The 22,093-nt window shown below is 53.1% G+C and overlaps 1 protein-coding gene across 2 annotated transcripts in view; it reads left to right on the plus strand.

Moving 5' to 3' along the window:
- Window positions 1-308: 308 nt before the first annotated feature.
- The window catches only part of LOC116828942 (syntaxin-binding protein 2), a 51,232-nt gene continuing 29,447 nt past the window's right edge, over window positions 309-22,093 (plus strand). The window contains exon 1 of one of the 2 annotated variants that reach the window (XM_032787477.2): window positions 309-388. In XM_032787477.2, the coding sequence (XP_032643368.1) occupies window positions 352-388 (37 nt within the window). In that variant the 5' untranslated portion in view covers window positions 309-351. Of the gene's footprint in view, window positions 389-13,167; window positions 13,187-22,093 lie in introns of those variants that run through there. The other variant, XM_075061190.1, reaches the window with a different exon arrangement.

The following is a 22,093-nucleotide window of genomic DNA, read 5'->3' on the forward strand; positions in this document are numbered from 1 at the left end:
TCAAGGTCTTTTAAGTTCTAGCATAGCATTACATCCACAGGCCATCCTTCTGTCTTGCCCGGGGCATCCGCCTAGGGCGTCCCAGCCACGCCCTGAGCACGGCAGGGAGAGCCTCAGGGCGCCACAGGGAAGGAGCAAGAGAGCCGCAAGACCCAGGGTCCCTGACTCCGCCGCCCGCGCTCAAGCTGAGTCCCAACTTCCCCTACACGGGCTCGAGGGGCGTGAGCCACGGGCTCGAGGGGAGGGCTCAGAGGGGCGTGAACGGCGCCGCATCGATGGGCGGGGCGAGCTCCTGCGCCGTGGCGCTCAGAACCGGACGCGGGCGCGGTCCCGGGCAGCCGGAGGCCGGAGATGGCCCCGTCCGGGCCTGAAGGCGTGTGGGCGAAGAGTGAGTGCGGGGCCAGGGGGTCCGAGCCCGTCGACTGTGGGCCGGGGAGGCAGGGCCCAGTTGGGGGTCTAAACGCTGGGGGGGGCGGGGCGCTCCTGGGGGTGTCGCGCCCTCGGGGGGATTAGGAGTCAGTCGGAGCTGAGAGTTCCACCCCCCGCCTGCCTGTCACACACCAGGAGGCGGAGGAGGGTGTCTGCCCCACCCCCAAGGGCCGCCCCCTCCCATAGGAGCTGCACCTTGGACTGTGGGGGCGGCGGCTGTTTCCGTCGGGGTGACTCCAGCCCTCACATCTCCCTGGCACCCCGGCTGCATCTCTGCCCCGTCACCCAGCCTGGCTGCTCAGCCTCTGACCGAGGGAGGCGGTGGGGGAGGACTCCCTAGTGACCGATGCTGCCTGATGCCCTGTGTGTGTGAGGGCCCCAGGGCTGTTTGTGGTTCCCCCCACCTCTGCACCCCAAAGGATGATCAGGCAGCCCCCCAATGACATCAAGCCAAGTTTTGGGTGAAAGCCACCCCAGTGCAATGCTGAGTTGCCCCAGATCCTTGAGCAGTGCCCAGGCTTTGCGTCCTTGCTCCTGGAGGGACTCTTCCTGGTTTAGAGCTCACTTTAAGTCAGCTTCTTAAACTCTCTGGCCTGTCCCAGGTCAGGTCAAGCAGCTGAGCTGGAGGGATCTCAGCAATAGCTAGTCAGGATCCAGGGACTCAAATCTGCTTCTGTGCACTGTTGGGTTCTTTGGTCCAGGCCTCTGTGTCTTAGATTGGTGGCTGGCCCCCATTGCTGTGGTATCTGGGCATCTCACACTCTTCAGTGTATTAGCTTCACCATCCCCTGGCTATTATCTCCTTTGTGCAGCGGGGCAATTGAGGCGCAGAGAGACTTAGCAACTTGCCCAGGCTCACACAGGGAGTCTGTGGCAGAGCATGGAATTGAATCCATGGTGTCTCAGATCCAAAGTCACCCTCAAATCCTCACCGCTGGGCCATACTTCTTCTCTTGCAGCTGCCTCAGTTCTGTTGGCTCTGTGTGGATGTTAAATGTCCTGCTATGCTTTGTGAGGTTTTGTCCTGGCGTGCTGCGTGGAGGTCGTTGTGCTGAGCCCCAGAAGTCGCTGCATTTTACATAGTTCATAAAGAAATATAGCTATATTTATAGTTATTATTGAAGTCTCAGTCACACCAGGCCAAGAGGCAAGAGATTAGGCAAGCGAGCCGTAGGCTCTGAGTTTTGCATTGCTCAAGGGCGCACACAGGCAGCCACTAAACTCTGTGCCAATTTCCCCATCACTGAAGGGGAGGTGACAATTACCCTTTCGGGTGGTGGTGGAGATTTAATCCCCTGCTGCTTCAGTCTGTAGCGTTTTCCACATGCAGGACACTTTACAAGTGATGGTTGTTTTTGCTTTCACCACCACTTTCCAGTGCCTGTCCATGATGGATCAGCCAGGTGTGGTATCCTGGATGTTACATCGTTGGGAAACAGGAGGGATAAGGATCTGTCCTCCTTATGTCATTGCCTTACGCTCCCCTGCAAACTGTGTCCTGCTTGGGTTTGGACTGGGGAAGTTCCCTAGGGCTCAAGATGCAGGTAGAGGGAGACATCTGGTGCTTTTTGCAGGTTTTGATCCTGTTTAAAGCACCAGGTGGAGGGAAAGAGGAGAAACTGGCAAGAAGTTATAGGCTAGCACTGATCCCATAGTCGATCATACAACTGATGCCTGAACAACTCATTTGTTTATCTGACACCCCTGTGAGGGAAGTGAATAGAGATTAGAGCTAGGCTAGGCAGAGAAACCACCGGGTAATGTTAGGTTTTGTGTGATATTGGACACTGTGTGAGGCCGGGACTGTCTCTTTTGTTCTGTGTGTCCAGCATCTAGCACAGTGGGAGCCTGAGCCAGCTCTGGGGCTCCTGGGCTAGGTGTTACTGCAATGCATGTAGTAGGTATATCAGGCAAGGGAGCTCTTCTGGAGAGCTGAGTCTGACATAGCTGTGCAGGCCTCTTTCCAAAGGCTTTGCACTGCGATCACCTTGTCTTTCCTCTGTAAAGATCCAGTAAGATCAGTGCCTGATGCTCCAGTTAAACAGCCATCTGGGGAATGCTTGAAAGCAGAACATTGCTGTCTTGCATGCTTTATCACCGGCATCAAATCCAGCGACCTCTCCTTGCTTCTCAGTAGAGACGGAATAGCTGAGTGGCTGAGATTATAGGCCCTACACTGATGTAGAGAGGTGTCATGTCACTAAGGAGCTGTCTGTGTTTGGGATTCCGTTCAGCAGCCAGGAGCCGGTGTAGTGGTCCTGGTATAAATCCCACAAATGAGGAGGAAAGCTGTAATTTGGACTGCTCGAGACGCAGGTATAGCACAGTTTGCTCCCATGCAAGTTTTCTTGGCTATTTTTGTCTGTTACACGCTTTTCCCTTCCCCAGCTGTCTTGTCTCCTTAGACTGTCAGCTCTCTGGAGCAGGGACTGACTACTCCTCTGTCTGTACAGGGTCTAGCACAACAACAGTTCTTGATTGGTCTTCAGGTGTCTATGATCCCAAGCTCTCATCTAGTGCGTTTTGTGAGTAGAGGGCAAAGCGCTTTGCAGAAGAGGTCAGTATCATTATATGCCTGTTACTGATGGGGAAACTGAGGCACAGAAAGGGGATGTGACCTGCCCAGGGTCACCCAGTAGGCTAGTGACAGAGACAGGAATAGAATCTGTGTCTCCTGAGTCCCATTCTGTGCTTTCTCACCTTGACCACACAGCCTACACTTGATCTTTGCATCTGTTGCTAGTCACCAGTGGCTGAATCCCGAGGATAAACCAGGCCTAAAATTTGATCTTCCCAAAATATCGCACAGAGCATTTACTGACCGCTGCCCACCACCACCACCAGTTGAAATAAGCAAAAAGTAAATGATGGAATGCCATGTGGGCTTCAACTGTAAGGTCTCCATAATGTTGATCTTGTGACAGTATAACAATTAAGCATGGTGCAATTTGCTTCTTGTTTGTAACCAGTTAAGGAGAAATGGGTCGCTCTTTGTTTTAGGAATCCATTTTGAAAGTGTTATAAATAAGATATTTGAATGAATAGGTAACCAGTTACAGAGTCTACCAGATGGGTAACAGCTTTCACTGGGGCGCTTAGCCAGCTGATGACACATGCTACTCATGTCTAACGTGCTTATAACTTTTGTTAACCTGTTGTACATAGAACCTTAAAATCCAGGCTACCTGAAAGGGGATTATTTGCAGTTAGCTGTTATGTCCTTCTTGGTTTTGCTCTAACTACTTTACTCTAGAAGAAATAAGGGCTTAGTCAGAAGCATGAACATTAAGTATATCAGTGACCTTATCTGCTAAGAGAGGCAGAATTCAGCTGGAGAAAAATGAGTAAGCAGCAGACAAAGTAATCCACATAGCTTAGGTTCCTGAATAACAAGAATGGGCTGTAACTTTACATTCTCTCTGTTGGGGAAGGCTCTGCAGTTCTTGGAGAGCAGGGGGAAAATAGCTTTTGTTTTTTCAGTTGTTTGTTCTCTTTTGGAAAATTTTATAACTTCCAAACACTGCTGTGTTTGCTTGCAGCAGCTGTTATCAGAACCAGATTGCAAAGGGAAGGAGGGGAATGGAGGGAGAGTTTGGAGAGAATGTTCCATCCAGTCCTATGGTTGGGTTCAACATAGCCCGGCCTGCCCTTCAGTAGTATGGGATTGTGATGCAGGGTGTGATCAGTGCTTCCAGGCCTAGGATTGGCTGACTGTGCTATCACACTAGGCTCATCCTTTCCTGCTGCAGAGAAGAGCAGCAGGGATGGAAGATGGTTTGAGATGAACTTAAACATGGTTCGAGACTGCAGAACTGGAAGTGCTCAGCGTGGCAAGATGAGTTAGAGGAATCTGGAGGGAGATGGGTTTGCAAAACCAAATCCCTAACCAGGGCAGGGTCAGGTATGTGGCCTATTTCCATTCCATGGGACTGAGATCACAGTATATCAAAGGCATCAGTGCTGTCCCATCCCTACTGACGTACCAGATCCATCTTGTTATGCTGAGAATAAAGGAGGCACAAATGGCAGGTAGATACAGAACCAATGAAAAATGATGCTTCTGTGGCTAGCAAGCAGCAAGCCTGCGGGATTCCTAGCAGCACTAGAGCCTGGAGTGGGGAGCCTGGGCTGAGTATCTGCACAGGGAAGAACATTTGTAGCCAGACACTGACAGAGGACGATGTGACTTCACTTAACAGGATGTCAGCAGACCGGTGCCGGAGTTCCCCTTGTCCACACAGTGAAGCATTGCACACTTGGCCAGGCGCAGCACAGCCTGATGCACTTGCCGCTGCTGGAGCTGGGAGACCCCAGGGGCTTGGGTTCTGTTGCGGGCTGGAAGGTTCGAGGATTGGCACGAGTAAGACGCCAGGCTAGCTCTAGACTGACTTTGAGTTCAGTACAAGGCAGTCTCAGGGAGAGGAGAGAGTAATCCTGCGCTGCTCAAACCTCGCTGCAATAGGGAAGTACTAATGCCTTTGTCCGAGGCATGAGTGAGGCTCCATCTGGAGCACTGTGTCCAGTTCCAGTCGCCTGTGTTCCAGGGAGACGAATTCCAGCTGGAGCAGGTGCAGAGAAGGATGACTAGGATGCTCAAAGGAGTAGAGGAGACTGAAGGAGCCTGGCTTGTTTAGCTTAGCACAGTGCAGGCAGAGGGGGATCCCTCTCAAAACACGCTGGGGGAGATGGATGCCAGGGACAGGCAGAGCTAGTGAAGCTGATGGACCATGTTGGCCCAAGAACTAATGGGGATAAACTGGCTGGGAGTAAACCTGCTGAGCTTCCACCAGGCCCTGGAGAGGCCAGGCTGCAGCCTGCTCCATCTGACATGGAGGGCAGCCCATTTCTCCGGCTATCTGGTGGCAGCAGCACAACCCCAGCTTCACCAGGTGCCACAACCCCCCAGCAACTAGACGCCATGGCCCCACGGCATACTGCTGCCTTTCTGCAGGGTGGCAGGCAGAGATACCTGAACTTCCCTCAGCCCAGACTGTAGCACTGTAATCACCACATGCTAGTCCCAGGCTGCCTTTCCCTGGACCTGTTGGAGCTGGAGACAGAGCCTGACCTGCAGTATCTGAGCGTGACACAATACAAACAGACCAGACCCGGCTCCTCCAAGCCCTGAGCCTCCATGGAAAGAGCTCTCTAGACTGTCTCTCAGCTCCCCTTCTCTTTGTGAGAGCCACTCTGAGCAAACTCAGCAGAACCCCGAAGAGGTTCCCCCTTTGCTAATTACACAGGAACATCAGAGAGGCAGGAGCCACCTGGCTCCGTGAGTCCAGTCCCAGCTATTGCAGGCTGCCCTATCATACAATCCTCTTCAGAAACTGATCATGCCCTATCTCCAAGCTAGCTAGGTTCTCTCTCCCCATTGCACCTATTGGGAGGCTGTTCAAGCCATCAAAACCTTAAAAAATGGGAAAGCTCCTGGGAAGGATAACTTGAATGCAGAATTGTTCAAAGTAAATCCTAAATTAGCAGCATCTCTCCTGGCCTCTCTATTGACATCCGTCTGGGAAAGGGGAAAAAGTGCCAGATGAGTGGACCAATGGAACTTATAGTGGAGATACCAAAGAAAGGAATCATAGAAGACTAGGGTTGGAAGTGACCTCAGGAGGTCATCTAGTCCAACCGCCTGCTCAAAGCAGGACCAACCCCAACTAAATCGTTCCAGCCAGGGCTTTGTCAAGCCAGGTCTTAAAAACCTCTAAGGATGGAGATTCTACCACCTCCCTAGGTAACCCATTCCAGTGCTTCACCACCCTCCTACTGAAATAGTCTTTCCTAATATCCAACCTAGACCTCCCCCACTGCAACTTGAGACCATTGCTCCTTGTTCTGTCATCTGCCATCACTGAGAACAGCTGAGCTCCATCCTCTTTGGAACCCCCCTTCAGGTAGTTGAAGGTTGCTATCAAATCCCCCCTCACTCTTTTCTTCTGCAGACTAAATAACCCCAGTTCCCTCAGCCTCTCTTCATAAGTCATGTGCCCCAGCCCCATAATCATTTTTGTTGCCCTCCACTGGATTCTCTCCAATTTGTCCACATCCCTTCTGTAATGTGGGGGACCAAAACTGGACATAATACTCCAAGTGTGGCTTCACCAGTGCCAAATAGAGGGGAATAATCACTTCCCTCTATCTGCTGGCATTGCTCCTACTAATACAGCCCAATATGCCGTTGGTCTTCTTGGCAACAAGGGCACACTGTTGACTCATATCCAGCTTCTCATCCACTGTAATCCCCAGGTCCTTTTCTGCAGAACTGCTGCTTAGCCAGTCGGTCCCCAGCCTGTAGCAGTGCATGGGATTCTTTCTTCCTAAGTGCAGGACTATGCATGTGTCCTCGTTGAACCTCATCAGATTTTCTTTTTCTTTTCCCCAATCCTCCAATTTGTTTAGGTCACTCTGGAGCTTATCCCTACCCTCCAGCATATGTACCTCTCCCCCTGAGCCTAGTGTCATCTGCAAACTTGCTGAGGGTGCAATTCATCCCATCATCCAGATAATTAATAAAGATGTTGAACAAAACCGGCCCCAGGACTGACCCCTGGGGCACACCGCTTGATACCGGCTGCCAACTAGACATTGAGCCATTGATCACTACCTGTTGAGCCCGACAGTCTGGCCAGCTTTCTGTCCACCATACAAAAAGCTTTGCTAAAGTCAAGATATATCACATCTAACGCTTTCCCCATATCCACAGAGCTAGTTATCTCATCATACTCTCAGTGATTTATAATAACTGTCATGGTATCACACTTTTATCTGTGCCAAGCAAAGTATTGTATAAGATCATAGTCCAGTGTATATCAGAGGCAGTTGATCGTCTTCTCAGAAAAGAGCAAGCTGGTTTTTGGAAAGGGCGTGTACAGACCAGATCTTCACTGTATGAAACAAAATAGAACAGTGCTTAGAATGGCAACAGCAACTCTACATAAATTTCATAGACTTTAAAAAAAAAACTTTTGATAGCATTCCCAGGACCAGCCTGTGATGGGTTCGGTCACAGAGATCCCTTTGGGACTGTCACCTGATGTGCTGAAATTACTTTTGAGCCGTCAGCTTGGGAGTCCAGAACCCTGCCTTGTTGAGCCAGATACACTAGCCTGCTGCATTACAGACCCAGGTCTGGGCCATGCCTCCAAAGCTGAAGATTTTAACTAAAAAGAGCTCAGCAGGTTACCTGTCTCCAGCACCCAGACACTCAGCTTTCAGTGAGATCCAAACCCCAAATAAAGCCACTTTACTCTGTATAAAGCGTATACAAGATAAATTTGTAAATTGTTCGCCCTCTGTAACACTGATAGAGATGCACAGCTATCTGCTCCCCCAAGTATTAATCACTTACTCTGGGTTTATTAATAAACAAAAGTGATTTTATTAAGTATAAGAAGTAGGATTTAAGTGGTTTCAATAATAACAGCCAGAACTAAGTAAGTCATAAAGTAAAATAAAACAGAACACACAACTCTAAGCTTAATACATTAAGAAACTGAATACAGGTCATATCTCACCCTCAGAGATGTTCCAATAAGCTTCTTTCCCAGACTAGACTCCTTCCTAATCTGGGCCCAGTCCTTTCCCTGGTACAGTCTTTGTTAGATCCAGCAGACATCTCAGGTGGTAAGCAGGGGTTTTCTCATGACTGGCACCCCCTTTGTCCTGCTCCACCCCCTTTTTATAACTTTGGCACAAGCCAGGAATCTTTTGTCTGTGCTTGTCCCCAGCCCCGCCTCATCAATGGAAAAGTACAAGGATTAAGATGGATTCCAGTAGCATGTGACATGGTCACATGTCACTGTAAGACCCCTAGTTTCCATTCTTCCTGAGTTGGTCCATGAGTACACAGGAAGGTTTGCTTTTAAATAAACCATTTACAATCAATTGTCCTAGTCAATGAGAGCCATCAAGATTCTAAACCACCATTAATGGCCCACACTTTGCATATTACAATAGGACCTCAGAGTTTTACTTCATATTTTTAGCTTCAGAAACAAGAATGATATATGCACACAAATAGGAGCAATCTATTCAGTAGGTTATAACCTTTATGATACCTTAGAAGAGACCTTTTGCACAAACCATGTTCCAGTTACATCATATTCATGTTCATAAGCATATTTCCATAAAACATGGAGTGCAATGTCACACAGCCTATTGCGCATTCTGTGGGCATATGGAATTCCTTTCTGTCATCAAAAGCTTCTATTTCAACTTCACATGCAGTGTTGATCACAGCGACCTCAGTTTTGAAGTCAAAACAGGAGTATGTCAGGGGTGTGTCATTGCCATCGACTAGGTAGTGCAATGTACAACAGAAGACATACCAAGAGGCATTAAAGGGACACTCGTTTCATCCCTTGAATACCTGGACTTCGCAGATGATGTCACTCTCCTATCACATACCCAACACTATAGACAAGAAAAAACAACTCTACTCAACACGTTCAGCCAGCAAATTGGACTGAAAATCAATCGCAATAGGACAGATATCCTGACCTTTAATATTGCCTCACCATCACCAGTATGGATAGAGGATTATATTCTCACCAGTCATAGAAGCATTCACATACTTGGGCAGCACCATCAGCCATGATGGTGGAACAAGCCAAAACATATGGAACAAAATCAATAAAACCAGGAACACTTTCAGGAGCTTAAATACACTCTGGAAGTCGTCAAAATACAACACCAACACCAAATTCAAGATTTATCAGAGCTGCGTACTTTCAACACTACTTTATAGTGCAAAATCATAGACTATCAGAGTTGGAAGGGACCCCAGAAGGTCATCTAATCCGCCCCCCTACTAAAAATGCTGGGGAATGAGAAAGTATGACATGTCCAAACTGTGTTCATTCCATACAACCTGCCTCAGAAAAATCCTCTGTATCTTTTGTCTCAAAACAATCTCAAACCAAGATCTGGTGACAGTGCAGCCAAGAGGATCTGAGCACCATCACTGCCAGGAGGTGTTGGAGATTGATCGATCATGTGCTTCAGATGGAAACTGATTCCATCACCAGATGGACACCCGAAGGCAAGCGAAAACGAGGCCACCCGAAAACAACATGGCAAAGCGCTGTGGAAACTGAGTTGAAAAATCTGGGGCACAGCTGGGGAACCACTGAAAGACTTGCCAGAAACAGACAGGAGTGTGAAGGAGCTTGGTCACTGCCCTAAATGCCAGAGGCATAATAGGAACATGATGGTGATGACATGCTACCAGCGTGATGCATTGGCAGGAGTCCAGTGCTGTGTGTGCAGAGACAGCACATTGCAGAGCAAGAGAGAGCAAGTTCGTTCTTTCTGTCTGCAGCTAGTCTTGGTGTGGGCGCTCTGGGAATGCCACAGGCAGTTTTCTGGGACCCAGGTGCAAGGGGGCTGTTGGCAAACTGCCAGAGGAGAGCTAACCAAATTACACTGATGGAATTTCCTTAGGGGCTGGTCCCAGACTGGAGAACTGCCTGCCACATGAACTAGGGACTATCCCAAACCTCCCTGCCTTGTGCTCCAAGTGCCAGGCACCATCCTCCGATTGGTCTTCTCCGATATAAACACAGAGCAGAACCCTACCAAAACAAACCCCTCCTTGGTACACCTCGTTCTCCCCTGGGGAGGGAGGGAGAGAATGAACCGCACGTGACAGTTGTTAGTCACAGCCCATGCAGGTGCTGTGGTGATGAGGGTGGGATAAGAGCCTGAACAGAAGAAAGGCGCGTGAGGTGGAGCTGGCCTGTGGTATCACTAAGGCCTGATGCTGATGGCTGTTCACCAGCTCGCTCCCCAGGACAAAGCTGGGGAGATCATTATGTACCTTGCAGTCAGAATGAGAGTTGAGAAGGGCCTGCTCAAAGGACAAAGGCAGCTGCGCTCCAGCAGCCGGAAGAGAGCTATTAGATTGGGCTAGTTACTGGAGGTGGATATTATTCAATTATACCTGTTGTGGCGCAGGCGGATGCAGGGGGGAGGGGATTGCAGTGCCTACCAGCCCCTTGTGCACAACATTCTGAGCTGCTAGTGAGAGGGGGAGAAACAAGGGACAGTTCTGGGTTTCACTCTGCCAAGCTGCCTAGTGTTTCGGATGGGTACCTTTGTTAACTCCCGTTCCCCTGGCCCTGCTTTGATAGGAACCCTGGATAGCATCATTAGTGGGAGGGTGAGGCCCAGAGACAGTGCGCTAGAGGGAAGCCCAGCCCCACTGCTGGCCTGGAAGAGGGAAGATGCTAGGATTTATGTGGAAGCCTGGCAGATCAGCGGCTGATACGTTTGAGGATCCAGTCTCCTGCTCCACAACTGCTGGGAGGCAGAGGGAATGTTCATAGGGCTCTGCTGCATCTGTCCTCCCCTGGAAACAGCCCTGAGTGCAAGGGTGTGAAACTGACCAGGTCTGTGATGATCTCCCTGATTCCCACAGGCTGCCTAATAGCAGTGGTGAAACTGGAATCCACCTGCAGTGTAGCAAAGCCCTGAGCAGCTGTGGAGGTGTTAAGAGCTGTCTCTGCAGACTCAGGAGGATGGCACTGCCTCAGGATCAGTGTTTGGGATGGGACATCTTTATCACTGTGAGAGCACCACCTGCAAGGCTACAGAAATTCATGGCTCAGGTCCCAGGTTTTCTAGGAAAAGTGTCCCCTCCCCTGCTGGAGAAACAGGGGTTTCAGGCTCTGCCTTAGGCATTGATCAGGCCCTGGCTGTGATAATAGAGACCAGTATCATTATCCCTATTTTACAAATGGGGGAAACTGAGGCACAGAGAGGGGATGCACAAGGTCATCCACCAGGCCAACAGAAGAGCTGGGACTAGAACCTGTATCTCCCAAGTCCCAGTCAAGTGCTGTAAACAGCTCTTGGATTTAGAAATGATGTGCCAGCTGCATGCCGAGCCAGCTGCCTGTGCTCCTTTAACTCGCCTTCGGGAGTGGAGCAAAGCTACTGAGATCAGAGGACAGCTGCTGTCCTGAGTGCTGCCAAGGGACCCAAGCCTTGGCTTCCCTTCTCGCAGAGCCTGACCAGCCTAGTGTTTAAGGCGGGAGCTGAGAGAACGGTGCTCTGGAGTTCGAGCAGCAGGCTGTTGTTTTTCCGCCATTATTGATGTGGGCGCATCGCCTGCCTGCTCGCTCGGCGCGGGGGACCCCCTTGCACATACTGCTCGGTTGATTTCCCAGAAGGCCCCATGAAGGGACGAAGGTGGCTGCTTTAGAGATGATGAAAGTGCAATTCGAACTCGAGCCCCTGACCAGGACAGGGACAAGTTGTTCCTTCCATTAGAGCTGCTCACTGGAGCCAACCTGTGCTAGCACGAGGAGACGCTGTCCTTTGATAACTCTGCCTGCATTAATTGCTGGGTCCATCCTGTGTTCCAGCCAAGTGGTGCTCAGAGCATCTGGGTTCTATTTCTGACTTTGCCACCAACCTGCCCTGTGACCCTGCCCTGTGATCCTGGGCAAGTCCCTTCCTTGCTTGGCACCTTAGTTTCCTCTCCTGCCCTTTGGCTGTTGGGACTGTGAACTCTTTGGGGCGGCACTGTCTCATTGTGTGTAGGTATAGTGCAGCTGGACCCTCCAATTGAAGTGGGGCCTTGGGGGCTACCGTAAAACTAGTAATAGCTGCCTGGTAGGAGACACTCTAGCTGATCCTGCCCATGCTGTGAGGGCAGAGGGGTTCCCGTGCAGAACGACCTGAGTCAGATATAATAACGAGGATTCCCTCGTCATGAGCTGCGTGATGCTGCTTCGCTCCCCCCCACCTGACGCATGTCGTTGTTTGTAAAGGCCACAGGATAACAGAAGAGTCCCTGGCAGGTGTCATGGGGCCAGCACATGGTTGCTCCCTAGGCACATGTGCAGGGCTTGGTCCCATAACCGACATGTAGGTCCCATTTCCATCTTGGCCTTGGGCAGCAACAGCCCGTGTGTTTGATCCCAGAGCGATGGGGGCCATGTAGACACCTGAGAGAGAGCTGGGACTGGAACAGAATCCAGGAGTCCGGACTCCCAGGCTGGTGCTCATCCCTCTGGGGGCTGCTTTGCGGCCTGCTGGATCTGAGTGGGAAGTTCTGGATCTGAACCTTGTGAACCTTGTTCCTCTTCCTGATTGGCTATTTCCTCCTGCTGCTTTGTCGTCTTAGCATTTTCCCGTCACCCCAGAGCATTCTGTGAGCTGGGCTGTGCAGAGCCTGTTGTTCCATCTGCTAGGAGATGAGTTTGCTGGGGCTCAGACCCCCCCACAGTGGAGAGGGGGTCACGTGGCATGTTCTGTTCTCATCCCTGCAGTATTTCAGCGCCTCCCAGTTGTTCACTAAGCTCCATGACTAACCTCTGTCTCATGAGGTTCATTCTTTCATCCTCTCCTTCTGGGGCAAATTGTGTGTGCTGTGGAGGGGTTTGCTTTGTTGTTTAACTGTCCACATTGCTCTGTATTTATATCAGAGAAAGCCAGTTGGAGGAGGGCACCTGACACTTGGAGCAGGAAATGGGGAGGTTTGGGATGGTCTTTAGCTCATGTGCCGGATAGCTCCACTGTCTGGGACTGGCCCGTAGGGAAGCCCTGTCTCTTGCACAGCTTCACCCTCAGGGCAGAAAGTGCCCTGGGGCCTGACAAGCAGAGCTGTCGACCATGATCCCTCTCTGTTAGGCATCCTGGGCTGAGGCTGTGGAGCGCCTTGGAGAGAAGGACCGAGCCCTGGACCTCAACTCGATTAACCCCACAGCTGGTTGCTATGCTGGCGTTCTCAGCAGAGAGGCCATGAGTGAGTGGGGCCATGAAAGCAAACTCCGCTCCCCTGCCAAGTCCAGGCTGGGCCACAGCAGGGCGCTGTGTGCATGTGCCTACACATGTTCCCTTGTCGCTGTCCATGCCATATCTGTGCTGCAGGGACATGGAGACCTCAGTCTCAGCACTGTCTGCAGAGCCCCTTTCGCCAGCGCTAGTGCCCACGACAGCCCCCCTGAGCCCCGGAGCCACCCAGCTCACTCAGTGCCACCCAGCAGTGGATCCAGGCAGCTCTGAGAGCCACCTGTTCTCCAGAAGCAGCGGCACTTTGGCTTGTTGACACTACACTTGTGCCCAGGGCACCGGAAGCATGGTTCCCCCCAGCTCTGGGCGAATGAGTTAGCAATACGAGTCTCTCCACATGCCATGGGAACCCCCTGGGCTGGACGTGCCGCTCTCAGCTGCTTGGTGTTCCAGTGCTGGCTCATGGCAGCGTGCCGCATGGCGCTCTGCTAGGGGATGGCAGGGTTATGGTCATTGTTCGGTGAATCGTGCCTGTCCGCAGCACCTGCCATCTCCCAGGGTGCCACGGTGCGTCACGGACTCCATGCATCCCAGCCTCGCTGAAATGCAGCCACCTCTGGGGTGGAGAGCAACAGCCAGTGCAGTGCAAGGAGGGGAGCTTGCTACCGGTACTCCTGCATAGGCACCCATACCGTGGGTGCTCCAGGGCACCCATGCAAAAAAATACAGTGGGAGCTCAGCACCCACCAGCCACAGCTGCTCAGTAGCACTGCCAATCAGCTATTTGGTGGCTGGGGAAGAGGCTGGAGGGAGGGCAGGGGCCTTGGGGAAGGGTAGGGTGGGAAGAGGTGGGGCATTGGGGGAGGGGCAAAATGGAGGCGGGGCGTATGGTACTTTGGGACTTTCGGTGTCCACGCAGAATGGACAGGGTGTTAAGATCTAAACCAGGAGATGCTGTCGGTGGCGAGAAACTCTGTGTCCATAACTGTGACGTTCCTGATTGCGAATCAGGATGTTGGTTACAAATCTTCAAAATGCCACAAGTGATTTAGGAACCTAAATCCCATGGGTGGAGGCTCCTCAATGACTTAGGCTCTGTGGTCACTAAGTGCTTTTAAGCTTTGTGCCCCTCCTGGTCATGCTGTTCTCTGTGGGCTGGAGGCCCGGCTGGCCCAGGGCAGTGGGACGGGAGGCAGAGAGCTGTGGAGAGGAGTCTGAACCCAGGCAGGGGTGGCAGTTCCTGGGAGCTTTCCCTGCCCATGGGTCTTGACTGGCCTGGGGGAATGCATTAGCGGGTGCAGTTCAATGGCTCTCAGACAGGCACCTACATTGGGAACAGTCTCTGGTTAGCAGCCCAGTTGGGATCCGGTCCGCTCTTGACCTGAATGCCCCTCGAAGGGAGGGTGGAGGCACCGCAGCTGGGTGGGCTGAGGGCATTGGCTATGCTACACCTGCTTAGTGGATAGCAGCCTCCAAGGCTGGCACTCCATGACCTTCCACTGCAACTGATCGAGGCTGTAGAAAGTGGATTCACTGTGTCGGCTCCGTCGTATGGGGAAGGGCAGGTTGGCCCTGAGTCCAGCCAGAGGATCTGGGCTACCCCTCAGCCTCCCTCCAGGTGTCACAGCCCAGGGGCGTCCGCTCCAGCTGTGAGTGGTCAGCGAGAGATCCAGGGGGGGCAGACTAGATGATGGGGACATGCTTTGGTAAGGCTGAGGCACCAGATTCTCGGCAGCAGGCACAGGCCTAGGTGAGCCAAAGCCCGGTGGGCCAGGGTGTTCCTGGCAGATGATGGGGCCACTGGAAGGAGCAGTGGGGCTGGTTTCTAATCCCCTGGCCCAGTCCTGTGCCAAGGCCATTAATGCATTAGCAGCTTCACTCTTCTGTACACAGCATCTGCCCAGCATGACGTGTGTTCTGGCCTTGGCACCAGCACTTGGCATGCCATAAGTGCCAGGTGCTCCAGGGCCTCGCCGAGAATGAACCCGTTCAGCCGACAGCCTCAGGGCGACACTCTAGAGAGCAGCAACAGTGTGCTGTCCCAAAATCTCTCCTTCCTGCACTGCCATACTGCGCAACTAGCTGGCAGCTGCTCTTCTCCCCAGAGGTGGCCGCATTTTAACCATGCAGAGAGTGCATTCTGGGATCTTAGTGGCTATAGACAGGTACGTGGGGAATAGCAAATGATTGTGTGTATTCAAGGGCTTCTCTCACGAGCATGGGGGTCAAAGGGAATTAGAAGCTGAGCACTCTGCATCATGGTGGCGACTTCTGGCAGGGTGGTCATTACCTAGAGCTCGTGGTTAAGTCCCTGTTTTCATGTGTCCCCTCCGGGCTGTGACGAGGATTGTGCCAGTGCCATGCCCATCCTGAAGAGGGTCTGACAGCACATCTGCTTTTAGCAGGTGGTGGGGGCCTGGCTGGCTCGGAGGGGCAGGACTGGCCAGCAATCACTCAATCTAGGCTAATACTTATTGGTGCTGTCAGTGGGAAGACGGAACTCACTATCTCTTGGGAGCTCCCTGGAGATTTGGGGAGCATGGTGTGTGTTTGGGGGGGGGGGGCAGCAAATGGTCTCAGTGGGTGCCTGAGTATAGCCAGAATGGTTACACTGCATCGCTGTGTGACCTCAGTGAGTCCTCACCCATCTCCTGCCTCAGTTTCCCTATCTGGAAAAATGGGTTGTACCTCCTTCGCAGGGGCTGGGTGAGACATTCTCAGAGCGAACCCCCCTGCACTGCTCTCCACTCTTGTGCTGAGGGATTCAGGCTGAGCTGAAAACACAGGGAAGGGAATGGGCCCCATTGGTCTCTGGCTCCTGCTAGGTAGCATCAGGGTTCTGGAAAGTCCATCTGGATCCCACAGGAGCACTGAGCATGGCCCCTGCTATCCTGAGTGTGTGTGGGGGGGGGGGGGGGGGAAGGGCAGGGAGAGGTTGCAGCTCTGGGACACTCCAGTAGCATCCAGGAGCCTGTCCATGGAGCATGCAACTGCTGGCCCCTCTCCTCTGCCTAGTGGTGCTGCCCCCTGCCATTGGTCTGGGTCTGTTCTGTGACCTTTCTCCCACCACCTCAGTGCTACAGCATCCAGTTGCTGATCAGCAAGAGGCTGACGTGCCTGGGCTTACAGGGCTGATCCATCTGCCCCCTCCCTGGGCCCTTCCCCAGAGGCCTGGCATGGTTGCAGAGCCAGGGGGCAGCTTGTTAGATCTTAGCTTCACACGACTCTGGAAACCATGGCCATAGGCAGTTGCCCTGCTGCCTTTATCTCTGCTCTGCCTGGCCGCAAGTCACCGCTGTGCAGGAAGTGACTTGCCAATAGAAACATGGGTTGTGCTGCAAAGATCATTTGTTCCCTGGACGGATGCAGTTCTATAGCCACAGCCCCCAGGCCAGCCCTGCGAGCGCTGGTGGCTCCAGTGCTGAGGCTGCCTCTGCTGTGTGCCTGCTTGGATATTAAGGAGCGCAAACCCAGTCTGCTCATGTCTTCAAGCGGGACAGGCCGGAAGCCCAGGCCAGGGGTGGCTGCTGCTCCCTGGGGGCTTAGCCTTGATCAGCTTGGCCTCCGTTGCCTTGTGCATGCTAGACTCTGAGGTGTTCGTTGCGATGTGTTAGTCCTTGTCTTCTGGCAACACTGACCTACTGTGAGGGCTGCGTTACTTCAGAAGTCCAATCCACTGCTGAATCTCCAGCCCAGGCTGCAGTGGACAGGGCCTGTGGCTAAATCCAGACCACAAACCTGGGGCTTAAAAGACCTTTGGAAAGTGGATTCAATTCTGATGTTCCATGGTTGCCCTGAGAATTGGGACAGAGCAAAAGTAGCCCACAGCTCAGGATGGCCGGTGGTGCTAATAACCCTTAGCTCTTCTCTTAGCTTCTCCTCAATAAATCGCACAATTAGGAGGGCCTGACACTTGACTTTTGAATACTTGGAGTGGGCCATACTGTCCCGGTTCAAAAGGGGTCTCTGAACAGGAATAGCAGGGGGCTGCAGGTCAGAAGTTAGGGGCACTGGCGGAGCTGGGAGAGAGGGGAGCCCAGGGCGGGATAGCGGGGCCTACGGACAGGAGTGAGGGGCACTGGCAGAGTTGGGAATGGGGGGGGGGAGCGCGGAGCTGGCAGTGGGGCGGCAGCCCAGGACTGGGGTAGCAGGGGCTCCAGTCAGTAGTGAGGGGCAGTGGCACAGCTGGTGGGGGCAGCCCAGGGCTGGCATGGGGGACCGTAGCTGCAGTTCAGGGTCGAAATGCCTGAACAGAATTGTGTGAAGAAAGCAAGTTTCTTGTCTGCCTTCGCCATGTCTGAAACCAGACTGTGCTGCCAGCCCCTTACTTTGCACTAGAGCCCCACGTGCCCCGGTGAATGGGGCGCCTGTTTGCCGCAGGTGTAAAGGAACTGCAGGAAAGCAGCAGGAAGGCCAGTGCGTCCTGGTGCAGAATAGCCCTTGGAGCCTCATTAAGGCCGAGCAGCCAAGTCTTGATGGGCTAGAGGTGGGGTAGGGAGAGACATGGCTTGAGTTACAAGGAAACATAGTGTGTTGGGCAGTGCGCTCACGCACACCCGCTACCAGGAGTGAGAGTGAGAGCACAGGTCAGGATCTCGGGGCTATTGGGTCCTATTCCCAACTTTGCCATGGACTCACTGTCTAACCTTGGGGAAAGGACTTCTGCTCCCCAGGCCTCAGTTTCCTCACTCTACAATGGGGATAATGCTCACCACCGAAGGGTCTGAGGCTCACTCTGTTAACACTTACGTAGCCCTTGGCCGTATTACTCCATCCGTACCTATTTCCTGACACCTTCCTTCATTGGGGCGGCTCCTTCTGCAGTGGATTGACCTCCGTGTTGCAGCTCAAGCAGTAAGGCCCCAGTTGGGGAGCTTGCAGAGTGGTTTAGCTATGGCAAGCCAAGGCCAGGGCTCCTTGTCTTCCCCCTGCCCCCCACCTCCAGTCGTGGGGGGAGCCAGGCTCCTCCTCTGGGGCTCCTTCGCCTCTGATGTCCTGCAGGATCTCTGTCTGCAGCATGATCTCCCAGGGTTGGGACCCTGCAATAGGGCCCTCACTGTAGCTTCTGGCTGCTCTGTGATGACTTGGACTGTGGGCCCTGGGCCACGTGGCCAGAGCTCCAGATGTTTCAGCTTCTTTGGCAATGCGCCATGTTGTGGATGGACACTTACTGCAGGCCATTTGAAGCACTTGGGCTGGAAGATCTCCCCCGCGTGGCAGCAACTGGAGAAGCGCAGTGTAGGTGTGGGGGGCACCAAGCTCTTACTGCCACGTTGATCCTGCCCCACTCAGAGCAACCTCCATGCCATGGCATTAGATGCGCCAAGAGTCCAGTGGAATTACCCTCACTTGATTTTGTCCCCTGAATGTTGGCAGAGGTGCCTCCTGCTTTCTGAGCTGCCCTTCCCCCACCCTGCTGCTCCAATGTCACTAGTTGGCTCCGTTCTTCCAGGGACGTGATTTGCACATGCTGCTGCTGGTTGCTTAGCCTGGGCTGCCTGTTCTCCAGTGCCTGGCCTTTCGCACACCCCCAGCACTGTGTCCGTAGCCTTTCAAACTGATCACACTGAGTTTTGGAGGCTTTCTCGCTACCCACACTAGCATGGGCACGTGTGTTGGAGGCCGAGCTGACTGTGGTGTTTACGTTGATTCAGGAATTCTTTAAAGCCCCAGCATCTATGGGCTTCTCTGCACATTCCACCCCAGGGCAGCTGTGCCACGATACCACTATAGTGAAGACGCTTCTGTCAGCGTGGTTAAGCCACATCCGTGAGAGACGGTAGCTATACTCCCGTCGACATAGCACTGTCTACACCAGGGGCTAGGTCGGTCTAGCTGCGTCACTGGGGGGGGGGCAAGATGTGGGGATTTTTCACACTCTTGAGGGACGCAGTTATCCCAGTATAAGGCTGTAGTGTAGACCTGGCCTGATGAACCTGTCCTGCACAAGTGAAAGGCTGTGATCTGTACAGCCAGCCCCACCTGTGGAGCAGTCCCGCTGAGGAGCAAGGAGGTGGATTTTACCCCGGTATATGACATCAGAGAGCGAGACTGGCACGCTGCATCCAGCTCTGGGGTGCACATTTTAAAAAGACCGTGGGCAGCTTGGAGACGGTGCAGGGAGGAGCCACAGAACTGATCCAAGAGCTGGAGCAAAGGCCAGTCGGGGAGAGGCCTGGAGCTCAGTCTCCTTAGCGCCTTAGGGAGGAGAAGAGACTTGATTTCAGTGTCTGAGTCCTTTCCGGGGAGAACAATACTGGGTGCTAACGAGCTTTTCAGTGTAGCGGGGAAGGCAGAGCAAGAACCACTGGCTGGAAGTTAAAGCCAGACCAGATCAGATTGGAAATAAGGCACCGATTTTGCAGTGGGAGGGTGATTGATGCCCCCCAGTGAGGGATGGATTCACCATCTCTGAGGGTTTCAGAGCCAGCCTTTGCGAAAGAGGCTTTAGCCAAACGTAGGTAATTGGCTAAGTGCAGGGAGACATTCTCTGGCCTGTCGAACAGGACGTCGGCCTGGATGATTTGATGGTCCCATCTGGCCTTACACTCAATCCCACCGGTCTCTCTTCTTTTCACTGCCAGTTGTTGCATTTTTAACATCACAAATCTAGATTAGCTGCGGGCAGGGAAGGAAGAAGGTGGATTATTTGGTTTCATTCCCAGCAATTGAGTTAATTCGGTTTTAGGTCCGGATTTGGAAGGATTTGTTCAATGGCACTGGCTAAAGATGCTTGTTCTAAGTGGCACTTGACTGCGTCGCCTGGAGAGCTTTTGGTTTGGCTGCAGGGAAAGTTTAGCAGCTTGTCAGAGTTTGGGGGCAGTGTGGTGTAGGAGTCAGGACTCCCGGGTTCTACCTTTGCCTCTGGGAGGGGAGCTGGGAATCAAGACTGTGGGAGAGAAGCATTCTCTAGTGCAGCAATTCTCAAACTATGGGGCAGGTCTCCCAACGGAGGCACAGGAATGTGTCATGGGAGGTGTGAGCTGTGTGCTTTTCAAGAGCACTGGCTGTCGGCCCCTGGTGGCAGGGGCTCATGCACAAGGGCTCTGCACTCTCGGGAGGCAGGACCAAAGGGGCCAGCCACCCACCCAGGCTCGGGCTTTCTGTCCCCCTGTCTCAGTCCCTCTCTAGGGAGGTGATGGGGCTCCAGCTGTCAGCCCCAGGATGGCAGCAGCAGTGCAGAAGTAAGAGTGGCGTTGGGGTGCTAAATCTGCTGTGAAAGGTGATGTTGATGAATATTTTTTCACATTGCTGTTCTTATTTCTGTGCAGCTGCTGCTCTCTGCTCTGCCTTCAGAGTGGGGGGTGGTATATGTACTTGAGGGAGGGTGGGGGCGTGAACAACTGCAGACACAGAGAGGAGGCCTGATGAAATGCATGTGGTTAGGGCAGGGGTGAGGGCTGGTAGTCAGGACTCCTGGGTCATATCCCAGGCTCTGTCACTGCCATACTGGCTACTCCTCAACCAGCAGCCTTAGGGACTGCAGGTAACACCAATATTAGCTAATGCGGTACTCAGCTGTTACCACTCTGTGCCTCGATCTACCTGCCTTGAAAATGGGATCACCCGTCTCACTGGGCAGCTGAGCGCTTCAGTTGTGAGGCACAGCTAGCCTTTGAAAATCCCTTGAGGAGCACATGGTCACTGTCCTGGCACCCTGTCCAGTCAGGGTCGTAGCCCAGTCCAAGCGAGGGTGCAGTGTTAATTACCGTAGAGCTATAAACCTGTTCTCTGCGCCACTCTCCTCCGGCACTCCCGATGTGATTTGCCTGTATGTTGAATCTCCTCCCTTCACGTCTCTACGCTGTGAGCCTGTCAGGGCAGGGATTGGCTCCGATCTGTGTCTGCACAGCACCCTGCCAGCTCATCATAGGGACTTTTACAGCCCCTGTTACTGCAGTGGTTGTGTGCTGAGGCATGGCCAGGCTTTTATACCCATTGCACAGAGACCGATGGCAGACTAGAAATGGAACCTGGGTCTCCCACGTCCCGAGCTCTTGTCACTCACCACAGGGCCAGCCTTCTCTGATGGGCGGCTGCCTGCAGAACCAACATGCCCTTTGCTGAAACTAGGCCATTGTAAGTCCCTCTTGCTCAAACCCTCTACGGCCCCAGAAAGGCAGCCTGAGCTCCTGTTCCAGAGACGTCTCATCTGCCTCGAACCCAGCACTGGCTGCTCTGCTGTTCTCCATTGTGTGCTGTGCACATGATCCTGCAGGAAGAAGGTGCTCCCGGCGCTGGGACCCTCTGGGAAATGAGCCTGGTGGCTGCAGAACCTCCACTTGGCTTGTACATGGAAGCTCTTTGGTGCTGGAGTGGTCTTTGTATTCTGTATTTGTACAGTGCCTGGCGCAAGGGGGCCTGGTCTGATTGGGACTCCTAGGCTGTACCATGACACCCCTAGCAAATAATGTACAGCGCCAAGCACAGAGGGGCCCTGGGCCATGACTTGGGGTCCTAGATAGGATTATAAGGGAGCTGCTGAAGGGTCTAACTAGTAGGGTGGGATCTTTCCTGTACAGAGCTAAATGGCTACAAAGATAAAATAGCAGCAGGAAAGTTAAGAACAACAAGCAGGAGGAGAGTGACGAGATGCAGGGGGCTGATCCAGGTGGCAGCAGCTGCAGGGACAGGGCCATCCTTAGCCATAGGCAGAACAGGCAGCCGCCTTGGGCACCAAAAGGTCTGGGGGCACCACTCTGCCGGGAGCCTGGACAGACAGGAAGCAGTGGAGAATGTAAGAGCAGGGCTGCTGGGTCCTAGAGAGAGCCGAATGCAGCACAGTCTGAGGGAGGGGAAAGGCTGCTGGGAAGTCTCTGGGAAGGGGTGGGGGAAGGAACTCACCTGCAGGGGCTGGGCTCGAGGTGCTCAAGCACCAGGAATATTCAAGGCTGGGGGCTGTGCTCCACCAATATTTGGA

The sequence above is a fragment of the Chelonoidis abingdonii genome, chromosome 26, assembly GCF_003597395.2.
Source record: "Chelonoidis abingdonii isolate Lonesome George chromosome 26, CheloAbing_2.0, whole genome shotgun sequence".
Lineage (NCBI taxonomy): Eukaryota > Metazoa > Chordata > Testudines > Testudinidae > Chelonoidis > Chelonoidis abingdonii.